At 45.7% G+C, this 17,261-nt stretch overlaps 1 protein-coding gene across 1 annotated transcript in view; it reads right to left on the bottom strand.

The window, feature by feature from the left end:
- The window catches only part of RECK (reversion inducing cysteine rich protein with kazal motifs), a 150,645-nt gene extending 142,648 nt beyond the window's left edge, over positions 1 to 7,997 (bottom strand). Inside the window, exon 1 of the mRNA XM_025179693.2 lies at positions 7,918 to 7,997. Within this exon, the coding sequence (XP_025035478.2) occupies positions 7,918 to 7,939 (22 nt within the window). The 5' untranslated portion in view covers positions 7,940 to 7,997. The remainder of the gene's footprint in view (positions 1 to 7,917) is intronic.
- Between the last annotated feature and the right edge of the window lie 9,264 nt (positions 7,998 to 17,261).

The raw sequence follows: 17,261 nt of genomic DNA, 5'->3' as shown, positions 1-17,261 counted from the left end.
CAGTGAAGACCGAAACAAAGAAGTAATTAAGCATCTCTGCCATTTCCAAGTTTCCTGTTACTGTTTCTCCCTCTTCACTGAGCAGTGGGCCTATCCTGTCTTCCTCTGCTTCTAATGTATTTATAAAAAAGTCTTGTTTCCTGTAGCTAGCTTGAGCTCATTTCGTGCCTTTGCCTTTCTAATCTTGCCCCTGCATTCCTGTGTTGTTTGCCTATATTCATCCTTTGTAATTCGTCCTACTTTCCATTTTTTATATGACTCCTTTTTTATTTTTAGATAATGCAGGGTCTCGTGGTTAAGCCAAGGCTTTTTTTGCCATATTTTCTATCTTTCCTACGCAGCGGAATAGCTTGCTTTGGGCCCTTAACAATGTCCCTTTGAAAAACTGCCAAATCACCTCAGTTGTTTTTCCCCTCAGTCTTTATTCCTATAGGACCTTACCTATCAGCTCTCTGAGCTTACCAAAATTCACCTTCCCGAAATCCATTGTCTCTATTTTGCTGTTCTCCCTTCTACCCTTCCTTAGAATTGTGAACTCTATGATTTCATGATCACTTTCACCCAAGCTGCCTTCCACTTTCAAATTCTCAACCAGTTCCTCCCTATTTGTTAGGGTCAAATCTAGAACAGCTTCCCCCTGGTAGCTTTTTCAACCTTCTGAAATAAAAAGTTGTCTCCAATGCAGTCCAAGAACTTACTGGATAGTCTGTGCCCCGCTGTGTTATTTTCCCAACATATATCTGGATAGTTGAAGTCACCCATCACCACCAAATCTTGGGCTTTGGATGATATTGTTAGTTGTTTAAAAAAAGCCTCATCCACTTCTTCCATCTTGGTAGGTGGCCTATAGTAGACTCCTAGCATGACATCGCCCTTCTTTTTAACCTCATTTAGCCTAAGCCAGACACTCAACACTTGTGTCTCCTATGTCCATTTCCACCTTACTCCAAGTGTGTTCATTTTTAATATATAAGGCAACACCTCTTCCCCTTTTTCCCTGTCTGTCCTTCCTGAGCAAGCTGTCCCCTTCCTTCCATACAAACATCCCAATCATGAGTATTATCCCACCAAGTTTCTGTGATGTCAACAATGTCATAATTGTACTTATTTATTAGCACTTCCAGTTCTTCCTGCTTATTACCCATACTTCTTGCATTTGTATATAGGCATCTAAGATACTGATTTGACCTTGCCTCCCAGTTTTGTCCTGATCTTCCTTTCTCTCTGCCATTATAGCCCATGCTCCCTCCCATTTCCAACCCATCTCCCAGGTCTCCATGTCCCCGTTGAACCTAGTTTAAAGCCCTCCTCACTAGGTTAGCCAGTCTGTGTCCAAATTGGGTCTTCCCCCTCCTCGAAAGGTGAACGCCATCTCTGCCTAGCAGTCCTTCCTGGAATAGCATCCCGTGGTCAAGGAAGCCAAAGCCCTCCTGGTGACACCATCCTCGCAGCCAGGCATTCACCTCCAGGATGCATCGGATGAGTAGCATGGGGTAGTAGTCAGAGGGCCGGATAATCCTTGACAATGCCTCAGTAACATCTCGGATACAGGCCCCCGGCAGACAGCAAACCTCCCGAGATGAAATGTCAGGGCAGCAGATGGCGCCTCCATCCCCCTCACAAGAGAATCTCTGACCACCACTACCCTATGTTTCCTATTCACAGTGGTGGCAGCAGACCTCCCAGCTTTGGGGGTACGAAGCTTCTCCTCCTCTGTTGTAGGGGGTGATTCCTTACTTCCTGTATAAAGAAGCGCATAACTGTTTCCTGGTACCACGGTGGGAGGGTTCGGAGCAGGGGTGAAGCAGTGCCTGCTGCGAGAAGTAACGAGCTGCCAGTGTCCACCCTGAGCTGTCTCTTCCTCCACCAGTGGTGTGGCCACAGACCTGTGTACTGGGACAGTTACCTCAGCTGTCTCCTCATGAACATGGTCCAGGACTTGCTCGTGGATTCGGGTGCTGCTCAACATAGCCACCTCCTCCTATAGCTCTCCCACCTGCTGCCTGAGAGATTCCACCAGCAGGCACCCTTCGCACTGGATGATCTCTCCAGCCTGGATATCAGTAAGTGGGAATTGCAAGCCACAGTCCCTGCAAAACCCCATCAGGATCTGGGTAGAGGCATCCATGCTCAGGTGCTCTGTCTGGCTACAGGTACAGGTGGAGGAGACCGAAGAAGTTCTGGCACAGGTTTTGTGGGTCATCCTCACCATCATAGGCCTCCCTCTTAAACTCCTGTCAGCAGCTCCTGTCCACTTCGCTCCCCTGGTCGCTCTGCCTCTGGCTTTTAAAGCCTGCTTGCCTAGGCCAGGCCTGCCCCCTCGTGAGTCACACAGGGGAAGGCTGACCAGATGCAATCAAGAGAGCAATTAAGGAAACAAATGGTCAGGCACTCAGTCCCAACTGCCACAGCAGCTGAAACTGTAGATATCAGAAATCAGAATCAGAATCCAATAAAAAAATTCAAACAGTTGAGCAAACTAACTCACACCAAAAGCGAGTACTCTCACTTTCACCAGGTAGCCTGTTCAGCAGCGGGATCTCTTGCGGTCCCTCTTCAACTCCCTTGTCTTCAGCTCCTGTCCGCTTTGCTCCTGTGCTTATGGGCACAGACACATCGGCTACGTCTAGATTGGCATGATTTTCCGCAAATGCTTTTAACGGAAAACTTTTCCTTTAAAAGCATTTGCGGAAAAGAGCATTTAGATTGGCATGGACGCTTTTCCGCAAAAGCACTTTTTGCGGAAAAGCGTCTGTGCCAATCTAGACATGCTTTTCCACAAAAAAGCCCCGATCGCCATTTTCGCGATCGGGCCTTTTTTTGCAGAAAACAAATCTGAGCTGTCTACACTGGCCCTTTTGCGCAAAAGCTTTGTGCAAAAGGACTTTTGCCCGAACGGGAGCAGCATAGTATTTCCGCAAGAAGCACTGATTTCAGACAGTAGGAAGTCAGTGTTCTTGTGGAAATTCAAGCAGCCAGTATAGACAGCTGGCAAGTTTTTCCACAAAAGCAACTGCTTTTGCGGAAAAACTTGCCATTCTAGACACAGCCATCACGAACAGCATATCTAGATGTACTGGAAGTTCACAGTCTGTCTTTCACATGTCTCAGGCCTCCTTTTTAGACCCTGGATGTGCTGCAGGGATTCTGCCAGTCAGACACTTGCTCTGACAGTTTCCACACATCCTCAGGCTCTAGGTGGCAGGGAGTACCCTTCTTCCCAGCATCAGTATCTCCCTCCCCCATTGGCATTACGATCCTCCTCCAAGTCTGAGCTATAAGGCCTCTTGGCTGGAAGAGTCTCACTGTGCTGGGACTGCTGCCTAGAGTTCCTCCTCATTCTCCACAGCTGATCACTGTTCTTGGTTCCAGACTGCTCCAACTCCAGAACTGGTATTGCTGCAGTTCTCCTCCCAGCACTTTGCTATGGGCTGCTTGTCTGGTTCCCTCAGGCTCTTGCTGGCAAGGTCGTGGCTCTCCAGTTAGCTCAGGCTTTTGTTCTCTCCTTAGCTTGGCCCCACTCTGGCCTAGGCACTTCTAGTTCAAATGGAGGCTAGAATCTCCCTCCCCTCCATCTTCCTGACTCCTTTATTAGTCTGCCTGCGGTCTCAATCAGGCTGTCTTGGAGCATTGGCCTCTTCCCAAAACCCCTAAGGACTATCAGTGTGAGGGCCCTGATTTTCCATTGACCCTTCCCCTTTCTTTAGGTATTGGGAGCTAGTCAAACCTGCTCCACCAAGTTTTAATAAAGGGTCAACAGTCCTCTTATGTATTGTTCAGGGCCATGGTGCTCTCACTGGAAGCACACTTAATTGTCCCACCCTCTCCAGATACCTGATCTTACCACTCCTCTAAGCATGCCATGGCCAGCAGAGAGCAGCATCCTCCTGGACACAGACACAGTTTGGTTCTGGCAGGATCCAGAGCCCTGGGTTAGGTTGGGGCTGACTCCACACTGGAGAGATTTGCCCTGCAAGTCAGAGGACCTGACCTGCCTCCAGTGCAGCCAACAGTCTTGAGGCAACTGTCATGTCCTATGGTGACCATGGTAACGGCAACAGCAGCCAACTCAAGCACCTGCCATCTCCTGGCTGCTTGCACTGATGCTACATGAGAGATGAACAGTTGCAGGGGGAGCTGGCGGTGCTGGAGGGTGCGTTTCTGCATCCACTTGGCCTGCTTGACTATTCATTAGGATAGGCACACTCAGAGAGGGCCCTCACCCCGGCCCCGTTCAGTGAACCAAGGCCCAGACGCCCACAGGGCCAGAAGCCAAACTTACTGTGTGATGCCCACGGGGGCTGTAGGCCTGCCCCATGGTGCTGAAGGTAGCTGGCACCAGGCCCTGCAGAGCTGCCACCTGAAGCCCCCACTCACTTGCCACAAGGGAAGGCAGGTCTGTGGCCACCAAGGGGCCCTTACTAGGGGCAGTAAGGTGCCATGCAGGCCCTGCATGGTGCAGACTCAGCCTTGTCACACAGATTGGTGTGCTTGCTCCTCTAATTCCCTATTGGCTGTGACTCCCTGGGCTGACTGCCATTCCAAGGGGTAGTTCTCAGGGGTTCTCCCTCTCATTAGCTGCCCCAGAGATGGAGCAGATAATCCAATTGATTTAAGCTGTTTACTGTCAGAAAATCCCATTCATATTAATCTTGTTAGTTTCAAGAAGTCAATTTGTATGAAAATTCTTTGCAAAACTATTCTATTGCAAAATGAAAGCATCTCCTGTTTGTCACAGTGTGTTCAACTGGTTTGTTGGACAGAAGTTGGAGACACTGATCTAAAAAATTATCTGAGATGTTCCACTCTGAGCTCAGGAGTTGCTGCTCTTAATTTCAAAACAACAAAATACAAATAAAATAGAAACTTTCATCTATTATAATATATCATAATCTGACATGACTCAACGTGATAGGACACCTCATATTCCTCACTGCTCTTATTGACACTCTCCAATAATTCCCGAGGTACCACCTCCTCTCCCTGTAAAGTAGTCTTTGGAGACTATTGTTATCCCTGTTTGACAGAGGGAGAAACCAAGGCTGAGAAGGAAGAAGTAATTGGCTTAGGTCACATAGCCAGTTAGTGGAAGAGTTGGGAATAGGACCCACAAGTCCTAACTTTCAAACTAATCACATCTTGAAGTTCATACATGGAATGATCAGAAGAAAGTGCTTTCAAACCAAAACCAGACCAACAATAATTCACAGTAATTATTCATCAAGTATTTTAGAAGAACTGGAATGTTAGAGAGAATCCTGAATTTGTTCAGAGACAATGCAGAGAGGCAGCAACATTTATTGATCACATGAATGCTTATAAACTTATTTGGACTTAAAAGAAGAGAACAAGGACTTGCACCTCTGCCTTGTCAAAAAAACCCTGTTCAGCCAATCAGTATAGAGACTGAGGGGTGGGAGACTGAGGGTACATCTAGACTACAAGCCTCTTTCAAAAGAGATCCTCTAGACAGCCAAAGTGATTCGCTTTTTCAAAAGAAAGCGCCCAGGCAATCTGGATGCTCTCTTTCGAAAAAGCCCTGTTTGCATTCAAGAATGCCTTTTTTTGAAAGAGCTCTTTCGAAAAAAGGTGTTCTTCCTCGTAAAAGGAGGTTTACTGCTGTAAAAAAAAAAAACCCGCCGCGTTCTTTCGATTTAATTTTGAAAGAACGTGATGGCAGTATAGATGCAGGTGAAGTTTTTTCAAAAAACCCCTATAGTCTAGAGATACCCTGAGTGTTTTCACCAAAGAGTCCAAAGGATGCCTTGAGTCACCTGTGGAGATCCCTGTCAGAACACTGTTTCAAGCCCACTCTGCAAAGCACACCTCCCTATACCCCCCTTCAACTCACCTCTCCTTCTGGAGAGAGGGGAGCAGGGTAGAAGGACAAAGGCAGCAAGAGAAGATGAGAGAGAAGGGAAGGATGGAGGAAAAGGGAAAACAAAAAGGACAAGTCCCAGTGATTATGTGACAAAGTCCTAGGTAAAGAATAAAATTCTGCCACCTCAGTCTAGTGTCATGCCTAGAATTCAACTGGCATCAGGTGGATCAGACTGAACAGATTCTGAACTTCTCAGAAGCTCTTACCTTCTAAACTGGGATGTCTGTTTTCTAGCCAAATCAGTAAAAGGAAAGTAGAAAACTCTGAAGACGGTTCTCCTTGCATTTGTGTGTGTGAACCGGAATTCTCTCTGTCCTCAAGGAGAAACCTCGAGAAGGAGACTTGCCGCAGCAAAGCCACAGGAGTCTCCAAAGTGACAACTGCCATGTACAGCTGTCCTACTTGGCTAAAGTCAGCATCTCTCTGTGAGGTCACCATCTCGTCATCACCTTTAACCAGTAGGCTGAGGTCCTGCAAAAGGCTCTTGTGAAGTCACTGCCAGACCAACTCTTCCCCTGCAAGGCTGATGTCCTGCCACTTGCTATCTGCTTCGGATGGCACAGCTGCTTGCTGTGGATCATCCCACTCAATGAGTGTTGATCCTGGAGACCAAGTGGGGGGGCACAATAAAATATCAGTGGTTGCTTCCCACGCCACACACAGTTTTTCATAGATCAGTAGACTTTCAAGGAAGAAGGGACCATTCAAGCATTTAGTCTAACCCCCTGCATATCACAGGCCTCCTACATTCCACAATAGCTGTGATTTGTCTAACGCATCATCCAGAAAAGTATCTAGTCTGCCCTACAAGACATCAAGAGATGGATAATTCATCAAACCCTTGGTAATTTGTTCCAGAAATGAATCACTCTTTCAAATCTGTGCCTTATTCTAATTAGTATTTTCCTGATTTCTTCTTCCAGCCATTGTCTTGTTATGCCTTCCTCTGCTAAATATAGGAGCCCTTAATACTTGGCATTTTTTGCCCATCAAGACACTTATGCACTGCAATCAACTCACCTATCAGTCTTCTTTGATATAAAGTAAATACATTGAAATTTTTCTGTGTCTCACAATAAGGCAGCACTTCCAGCCCTCAAATAATTTATATAGCTCTTTACCACTTCCTCTAAGATTTTTAATATATTTTCAAAATGCAGATACCAGAGCCAAATGCAGTTCAGTGTCAGTCTTATTAATGCTATAGCATGTCTATTCCATATCACTACTCTGTTTATCTATCCAAGGGTGGCTTTAGCCCTTTTTACCATCTTCTCACTGAGTGCTCTTGTTGAGCAGCTTGTCCACATGACCCCACCTTTTCAGAATCACTGCTTTCCAGGGACAATCCGCCATTCTGTAGGAATGGCCTGACTCCTTTGTAACTGGATGTGTGGGTTTGCATACGGCAGAATTAAAATCTAATTACAAATTTTACAAGAACTTGACCATTAGAGAGCGAACCATGAAGTGTTCAGAGACAGTGGAGGGAAGCAACCCAGAGCAATTAAATACATGATCGGTTTGGACTTATTTTGCTCTTAAAAGAGAATAAAAAGACTGGAGTCTGGTCACTTTCAATAGTCCTGTGCTCAGTCAGTTTTGAGACTTAGAGAGGCGGGAGGCTGAGGGTTCTTGCCAGATGTACCAAAGAATGGCCCAGGTTACAACTGGAGGGGATCACTCTCAGAGCACTATTCCAGCCCCACCTCTTTATGATGGCCTCCCACACTGAGAGCTACATATCCTCACCCCCAGCAACATACACACAGACACACACGCACCCTTTCTGGTGGTGTCAGGAGAGCAGGGGCAAAGGACAAAACAAGCAAGAGAAGAAGAGAAAGGAGGAAGGGATGAAGGAAAGAGGAAAATAAAAATGGAGAAAAAACAGTATCCCCAGCAATTTTAAGGGACAAAGTCCTTGGTGGGAAATAAAAGGCTGACATCTCAGTTTAGTGTTTTCCATGCCTAGAATTCAGCAATCACCAATTGGCTCTCACTAAACAGGTTCCAAACCTTTCTGAGTCTCTTACCTTTTAAAAGAGGGACATTCATTTGCTAGTAAAATCAAATAAATACAAAGAAAGGAGAACACTCCAAATAAGTTCTTCACATGGCATCTCTAAAACTCTTGGTCTTCAAGGAGCTACCTCGTGTAGGAGACTTGCTGCAGCAAAGTCACAGGGGTTTCCAAGGTTTCTCTGGCCCCGCACATTTGTTCTACCTGGCCTATGTCAGCATTTCTCTATGAGGTCAATGCCTCTCTACCATCTTTGACCAATAGGCTGAGGTCCTACAAAAAACCCTTGTGATGTCACTACCACAGCCACTCCGCTTTGAGTGGCATCGGGCCACCATGCTATGCTGGCAGCCTGCCTGTGTGCCCCACCACACCACCAGCTGAGAGCTGCCTATGGTAAGTGCCTCCCAGCCACAGACAGCTCCTATATCTCGTACCTCCCTCTGCACCCTCATCCCCCTGTCCCAGGTTAGAACTCTTCTCCACTCAAACCTCCTCCGAGTCCCTACACTTCTTTTACCCCACCCTCCTGCTCCAGATCAGAACCTCCTCCTCCTCCACTCAAACTCCTCCCTGACCCTCACTCCCTCCTGAACCCCAATCCGCTACTTGGATCTCCTTCCTGTGCCAAAACTCTGTCCCAGACCTCACATCTGCTCCATTCATATAATAGAATAAGGTGGCTCTTGATGATTTACCAAAATTCTTGGAGTGGTCCCCCCTGTGAAAAGTATTGCCCACCCCTGTTCTACTATGACCCCTTGCATATCACAAGCCTCCTGTATACCATAATAGTGTTCCAGAAAGACATCTAGTCTTCATTAGAAGACAGCAAGAGATGAAGAATCCACCACTTCCCTTGGTAGTTTGTTCCTTTGGTGAAATAATCCTCCCTGAAAAATAAACCACAAATATTTAACATCTGAACTAGTCTCTTTTCACCTTCCAGCCACAGGGTTTTCTTTTGCTTTTCACTGCTAGATTAACAAACCCTTTTATCTCCTATATTTTCTCTCCATGAAGACACTTCAAGAATTCAATGAAGTTACTTTTTATTCTTTTTCCAAACTAAACAGGTTGAGCTCTTTCAATAGCTCACTGGAAGGCATTTTTTTCCAGCCTTCAGAACGTTTGGTGGTTTTTTGTAGCCCCCCATCTCCATTTTTCCAACCTCTTTTTTAAAAGTGGACACTAAAACTAGATGCAGTATTCCAATATCAGTCTCCCTGATGCTATGTCACCTCCCTATCCTTCTCATGGCTCTGTTCATACATATAATGATGGCTTTAGCCCTGTTCAGCACAGCATCACACTGGATGCTCGTGTTGAGTGGCTTGCCCAGTATGGACTCTAAATCCCTTTCAGAGTCACTGATTTCTTGGCTGTACTTCCCCATTCTGTATGTGTGGCCTACATGATTTCTTATAAAGTATAGGATCCTGCATTTGGTTCTATTCAAGTGTGGTTTATGAGAATGGGACCAGCTTATTAAGGGATCTAGATTGTTCTGTACAGTACCCTGTTCCCATCATTAGTTACCACTCTGCCAGTATTTGGCCACCTACCAATGTTGTTAGCAATGGTTGCATGTTCTCTCCCAATTCATTGATAAAAATTATTTAAAAATATTAGTCCTTGAGAGCTTCTTTACACCCTTATTACCAACGTACCTGCTACCTACAGCACAGTGAGAAAAGGCTATCCAGCTTTGCTGGTATGTACGGGATGAGCACAGAACAGACACACATTTAGGAATTCTGTTGTTCATAGGATTTGATCAAAATATGGGGGTTGCTTACAAAGGAACTATAGACCTATAGTGTAGACAGGCCCCAACAGTATCTCAGTTTCCCATTCTGTAAAATGGGGAGAATAAACACTTTGATTAGCTGCATTTTACAGGTAACATAACCAAGGCACCGGGCAGTGAAGAGACTTGATCATGGTCAAAAAGCCAGGAATAGAAAACAGTAGATCTTCTGGATAGGCATGCCTGGGACCTATTTCTGACTACCCGAGCCTCCATATCTTTTCCTCCATGTCCCTTAATGCTACAACACTGCAGAAGAAAGATTTGCTGTTAGCTGATTGGAATCCGGGCTCTGGCCCCACTGGCTCCTTGCCAGCATTGGGGGGTGGAGGGAAGGTACATGACCCTTCATCCCCCACTCTACATTACCCGGGTTGCTACTTGTTTACAATGTCATGTAAAAGTGAGAATAGGCCTTTGCATGGTACTGTTTTAGGTGTCAAAAGTGTTTTTATGTGCCAGATGTCCCTTGATGCTTCAGTCACCATTTGAGAGGACATGTGTCCATGCTGATGATGAGTTCCGCTCAATAATGATCGAAAGCAGTCCAGACTGACACATTCATTTTCATCATCTGAATTAAATAAACCCTCTGCTGGTGGCATCTATTTTAATTTAATTTAATTTTATTTTAAGTGATTCAAGTTCTGCATTGGAGCATTGCTATTTTAAGACTTGCTTTACACCTTGTCCCTCTTAGATTTTGGAAGGCACTTCAGATTCTTAGACTTTGGATCAAGTGCTGTAGCTATCTTTAGAAATCTCACATTGGTGCCTTTGCATTTTATCAAATCTGGAGTCAAAGTGTTCTTAAAATAGACATGTGCTGGGCCATCATCTGAGACTAACATTAAATATATGGCAGAATGCAGGTAAAATACAGCTGAAGACCTACAATTCACCTCCAAGGAATTTAGTCACAAATTTAATTAACACTTTTTTTTAAAACAAGGATCATCAGCCTTGGGAATGGTGGCCAAAACATGGAGGGACATACCAATGTTTAGCATATCTGGCCTATAAATACCTTGCATTATTAGCTGCAAAAGTGCTAAGTGAATGAACTCCTGTTCTCACTTTCAGGTAACATTGGAAATAAGATGGCAGCAGTACCTCCCAACTTGTTTCTGTGAGCAATAAAACTGATTAGATTTGTAGGCTCTGAAGTTTCACTTTTTAAACATTTTTTAGTGCAGTTATGCAACAAAAAAAATCTAGAGTTGTAAGTTGTACTTTCATGATAGTGTATTTCAGTACTTATATGAGGTGAACACCGTTCACTTTGTATTTTGTGCTGAAATCAATATATTTTAAAATATAGAAAAAGATACAATATTTTATAAATTCCAATGTATATTCTATTGCTTAGCAGTGTGATTAAAACTGATTAGTCAGGATTCATTTTTAACATTGCAATTAACTTACTCAATGAAAGTTAACTAATTGACAGCCCTAGTACATCTTATCAGCCCTTTTACATGCTGGTGTGGTACTGAATGGGGTCAGTGATGTAGGCCACACTAATCACTCTAACATTGTTTGGAATACTGGTGATGGTACTAAAGCTGTTGCCTGCACCAATGGAACTTTCCTCAGGTTACAGTCTCTGTCTTTGTCTCTCCCAGTCAGTACCATTGCTTTGACACCCAGTGCCCACTGGGTCTTTAGATGTATCAACACATTCCATTGGAACAGTACTGCGAGGAGTTCTGAGTACTGCAGTTGGAAGATACTGCACAAGCCAAGAATATTCACTACCTTGAGGGCTGTGGTGAAGATTTGTGTATTCTGGGTGAATCAGGACATGCATCTGAAGGCAGGTAGAAAGCTGCTTCCATTACAAGTAGTTTTAGTCTCAGATCTCTCTCTCTTTTCAAGATTGTGGTATTAGCTATTGACAGAAACGATACTTCTGGAGAGTAGTTTACCCCAAGGCAAGAAACGCAGTAGAAACGTCCATCTGTTCAGAGACGTCTCTCTTGTAAAGATGACATCTTTCAAACCCAGTGAACTGGGCTAATCCTGCACTGTATAGTCTCCAGCAAAAGGGGAAGAAGTAAATACAATTTTTGTTTTTCTATTTAGAAGAAAAAACAAAGGAAACTTTAAACTAATAGATAAAAGAAAGGTTAGTAACTAATTACGTTTGAACAATAGGGTTAACAATTTGATGAATAGACAACTAATAGCTACATTTCTCCGAGGGCAATTGAGAAGGAACTGAAGGGAGTTCACCTGTACAAAGCTAGATAGCCTGAAGCCAGACCATGAAGGGGACACAGCACGTGTGTGGTTAAATGGACACTGCTACCAAAATTCTCCCATTAGCAATGCAGGGAGCACCCATAGGGACTCTGCTTAAAGATGTAGTGCTGCTAGCAAGGCCACACTGGTCTTATGAGTAGGGTTCTACCAAATTCACAACCAGGGAAAAACATGTCTCAGATTGGGAAATCTGGTGTCCTTCAGTGAAATCTGGACTTGTGCGCTTTTACCATGCATTATACAAATTTAATGGAGAAGACCAGCATTTCTCAAATTGGGGGAGCTGTAGGGAGATCAAAAGTTTATTTTAGGAAGATTGGAGTATTACCTTCAGAGCAGGGCAACTGGAGAGTGGTGGTTGTGATGATGGGAAGCACCCCCTCTACAGCAGCACAGAAGTAAGGGTTGTCATGCTATAACATGTTGCCTGCCCTTCTTCATTGCTGCTTTCAGAGCTGGGTGGCAGCTGCTGATAAAGAGCTGAGCTGTGCAGAAAACAGCACAGAAGTAAGGGTAGCAACACTGTACCATGCCATCCTGACATCTGCACTGCTACTGGTGGTACCTCTGCCTTCAGAGCTTGATTTCTGGCCAGCAGCCAACTCTCTCTAGCTGCCTAGTTCTGAAGGCAATGCTACTGCCAGCAACTGCACAGAAGTAAGGGTAATAATATAATCATCTTGTGACCCTGCCCAACTCCTTTTTGGGTCAAGATCCCTACAACTACACCACCATGAAAATTCAGATTTAAATCTATCTGAAATTTACCATTTAAAAATTCTATGACCATGAAATTGACTAAGAGACCATGAATTTAATAGGGCCCTGCTTATGAGGCTCATGTGACTTTGATTTTTAACTAATAGGGCCATAATCTGTGCTGCATCCAAAATTGGTGACAATTCTTGTTGAGACAAATTGCAAATAAGGACTCTATTGATAGTCTGACGATCTAGCTAGAGACCACTCATGACCATGCATGCTTAAGCAGTCTGCCAGATTGTTGTAAATCTCTGGAAAATGGAAGCTTTGATGTAAATGGTGTTGGTGATGCAAAATTCCCAATGCTGCACCACCCACCATTGATACAGAGCAGTGGTTCACAAACGTATTTGAGTGTTCCCCCTTTGTGTCTGTAGTAATTTATGCCCTCACTTCCCAGCCACACTGGTACTTACATCAATTAAAAATATGAACAGGCAGCTCGCACTAAATATTAAAAACAGCAAGACATTGAGTCATACAGAGCCATTAAGTACACAGGCAATACCATGTCATACCACCCTTATTTCTGCGCTTCTAGCACTGGTGCTGCCTTCAGAGGTGAGCACCTTGCTTGCAGCCACTGCTCCTCCACTCTGCCTTCTGAGCTGTTTGGCTAGAGAGGAGATGCTGTGTGGACTTCCCATCAAATGCATTCCATGCCTGTCAAGACACAGTGGCCCCGTTAAGGACAGAAGGGGCCCTTGTGATGATTTAGTCTGACCTCCCTCACCATTGATGGCTACACACAGAACCTCACCCACCCACTCCTGAAATAGGTCCCTAACCTCTGACAGAGTTACTTACATGCTCAAACCATGGTTTAAACACTTACAATTACAGAAAATTCACCATTTACACTACTTAAAACCCTTAAGAGCCATGCCCCATGCTGCAGAGGAAGGCAAAAACCCCCAGGGTCTCTGCCAGTCTGACCCGGGGAAAATTCTTTCCCTACCTCAAACATGGCCATCAGTTAGACTGAGCATATCAGCAAGATTCACCAGACACTTGGGAAAGGATTCATTATATTAATTCAGAACTCTCCCCACCTAATGAACCCTTCTAAGGCCATCAGCCATATTTGCTGATAGCAGTTAAAGATGGGCCACATATTGTAAGCAACTTCCTCATACCACTCCCCACAAAACGTAATACCATGCTCAGTTGTAGCATTAGGTGGTTTTTTTGCTCCCATTGCTCTCCCTTTGGAGGCTGTTCCAGAAAACCACTCCTTTACTATCCTGTACAGACTAACTCGGCTACCCCCTGAAACACCTCTGATAGTTAGACACCCTCCTCTAATTTTGAGCTTAAACTTGATGGCCAGTTTAATATTCATTTGTTCTTATGCACCTACCTGACAGTGAGACATCAGAATTACAAACACCAGAGTTATGAAATGACCAATCAACTACTTACCTCCTTAGGAACCAGAGGAACACTATCAAGCAGCAGCAGAGACCAAAACAAAACAAAAAACATCCAAAGCCAAATAATTTACATTGTATTAAATGTAAATTATTAAAAATGGGAAAGCATTTTTCTTCTGCATAGTAAAATTTCAAAGCTGTATTTAGTCAATGTTTAGTTGTAAACTCTTGAAAGAATAATCATAATGCATTGTTCAGCATTATGAATATTTCAGAGTTACGAACAGCTTCCATTCTCAAGGTGCATCTGAAAGACATAAATAGAAGCTCCGAAGCAGGGAGGAGAGTGGGACGTGGAGCACCCACGGGGGGGACACATCTCGAAGAACAGACGTTACTGCACAGGGTGAGTAACTCTTTTCTTCATCGAGTAGTGTCCCCGAGGGTGCTCCACTCGAGGTGAGTACACAGCAGTGGTCCAATGTTACATGAGTGCTTCGGACCTATCGCCTTTGGGCTGTAGACAAGACCGCCTGAGCTACCCTCGAATCGGAGGTAAGTATGTTCGCAAGGGCATAGTGTTTAGCGAATGTGAGGGTAGACAACCAGGTTGCCGCACGGCATATGTCCTGCAACGGTACTCCGTGAAGATAGGCAATGGATGTTGCTATGCCCCGGGTGGAATGAGCACGAAGACCGCTCGGAAGAGATTTGTTGTGCAAGGCGTAACATTGTATGATGCAAGCAACGACCAAACGGGAAATACGCTGTGCAGAAAGTAGTTTGCTCTTGGAGCGTTCGGCTGTAGAGAGGAAAAGCTGCTGAGACTTCCTAAAGACCCGAGTTCTGTCAAGGTAAAAAGGCCAGTGCTCGCCTGACATCTAGGGTGTGTAGACGTGCATCTTCCAATGAGGAGTGAGGCTTTGGGTGGAAAGTCGGTAGAATTATGGGTTCATTTATTTGCTTCAACATATGGAAAGAAGAGTTGACCTTTGGCAAAAACGCTGGTTGGACACGCAGTACTGCCGCATGACTGAAGAATTGCGTATACGGCGGGTCGGCGGAAAGAGCTGCTAATTCGCTTACTCGATGCGCCGACATGATGGCAAGTAGAAACACCGTTTTCATCGTGAGTATCCGTAGACCACACATCGCAAGCGGCTCAAAGGGCAAGTGAGTCAGAGTGTCCAATACTAGAGGCAAGTCCCAAGGCTCTGGTGGAATCCTGTGGGTCGGATACAGGTTGCCTAACCCCTTCAGGATTTGCGCGTTTTGGTGATAGGGTGGGCGAACACTGAATAACCGTCAACGGGAAGACGGGAGGCTGAAATTGCCGCTAGATGAACCCTTAGGGAAGAAATAGTTAGTCCCGTCATCTTCAGATGCATGACATAATCCAGTATCTGTTGTATAGACGACGAGTGAGGATTAAGATCCCTTGCCAAGCACCACGAATGGAAATGGCGCCATTTATAGAGATAGGATTTGCGCGTTGTACTGCGCCTTCTGTTAATCAACACGCGTCTCACTTCTTGGGAACAGGAGAGTTCAGAAGCTTGGAGCCAGCTAGGAGCCATGCCGTGAGGTGCATGCGGTCGATGGCTGGGTGAAGAATTGTGCCGTATTTCTGAGATAGCAAGTTGGACAGTTCCGGTAGTCGTCGTGGATAGGCCACTGACATTCTCAACAGCTGTGTTAACCAGATCTGCCTGGGCCAGAAAGGAGCTATCAGAATCACTGTTGCGCCGCCCAGTGCTATCTTCTCCAGAACCCTCGGAATGAGTGGAAGAGGAGGAAAGGCATATAGCAACTGGTGACGATCCCAGTCCAGGAGGAAGGCCCCGAGAGAGTCCGTGCCGATGCCTGCTCGTGAGCAATACTGAGGACATTTCCTGTTGTGTCGAGTGGCGAACAAGTCCACCTTGGGAAAACCCCATTGCAAGAAGATGTCGCGGAGCACCTTGGGATGCAATTCCCACTCGTGCTTTGAGAGGAAATGCCTGCTCAGAGTATCGGCGATTACATTGTCCTTGCCAGGAAGGTATGCTGCAGTTATGGTGATACCTTGTTGAATAGCCCAATTCCACAGGCGCACAGCCTCCGCACACAGGGAGTGGGAATGTCCCCCTCTCCCCGCTTGTTGATGTAATACACCATGCATATGTTGTCGGTGAGAATCTGTATGGAGTGACCTCGGATGACGGGCAGAAAGTGCTCGCAGGCCTTGAAGACTGCTCTTAGCTCAAGAAAATTTATATGTTGTAGCGATTCCTGGGGCGTCCAGAGACCCTGCGCACGGTGCTCCTGAAAGTGGGTGCCCCAGCCGAGCAGAGGGGCATCTGCAGTGATTTGTAGAGATGGTTTTCGGGCATGAAAGGGGACCCCCGTTAGCATGTTGTTGGGGCTGTCCCACCATGTCAGGGAAGTCCGCACCTGACTGGGCAGAGAAACCACCCTGTTCATACTGTGCACCCGGGGCGTGTACACGGTGAATAGCCAATGCTGCGCATATGGAGTCTGGCATGTGGAACCACATATGTGGTGGCTGCCATGTGTCCCAATAGCTGCAGACAGGTAAGTATTCGGGACTTTGGAGAAATTGATATTGATTTTACCAGGTCCTGTATGAGTTGGAACCTCTTTACCGGCAAGTATGCCCTCACGGTTAGGGAGTCTAGTCTTGCTCCGATAAACTCCAGGTCACGAGTAGGTGTTAGGAAGGACTTCGAGATTGATTATGAGTCCGGGAGCTGTGAACAGAGTGGTAGTTACAGACACTGTCCTCGTAGCCTCGTCGAGTGTGGAAACCTTCAGCAGGCAATCGTCCAGGTATGGAAAGACTGTAATACCGAGGCGTCGCAGGTAGGCCGCCACTACCGCCAGGGTCTTGGAGAAAACCTGTGGGGCCGCCAACAGTCTGAAAGGCAGCACGCGATATTGATAGTGGTCGGACCCCACCGTGAACCGAAGGACTCTTCTGTGCGCCGGGTGTATCGTTATATGGAAGTAGGCGTCCTGAAGATCGAGAGTAGAATCCTCTCCCCAAAAAGGGTGTCGGCACCCTTTTCACTGCCCCTAATATGAAAAGGCGCGACACCTCTCAATGTAGAAGAGTCTCGTGAGAGGGGTCCCTGAAAAGGGACGGGG

This window comes from Pelodiscus sinensis, chromosome 2 (genome assembly GCF_049634645.1).
Source record: "Pelodiscus sinensis isolate JC-2024 chromosome 2, ASM4963464v1, whole genome shotgun sequence".
NCBI classification, from domain to species: Eukaryota; Metazoa; Chordata; order Testudines; family Trionychidae; genus Pelodiscus; species Pelodiscus sinensis.
Note: the sequence above shows the minus strand (reverse complement) of the source record. Positions and strands in the feature narration are given on the sequence as shown.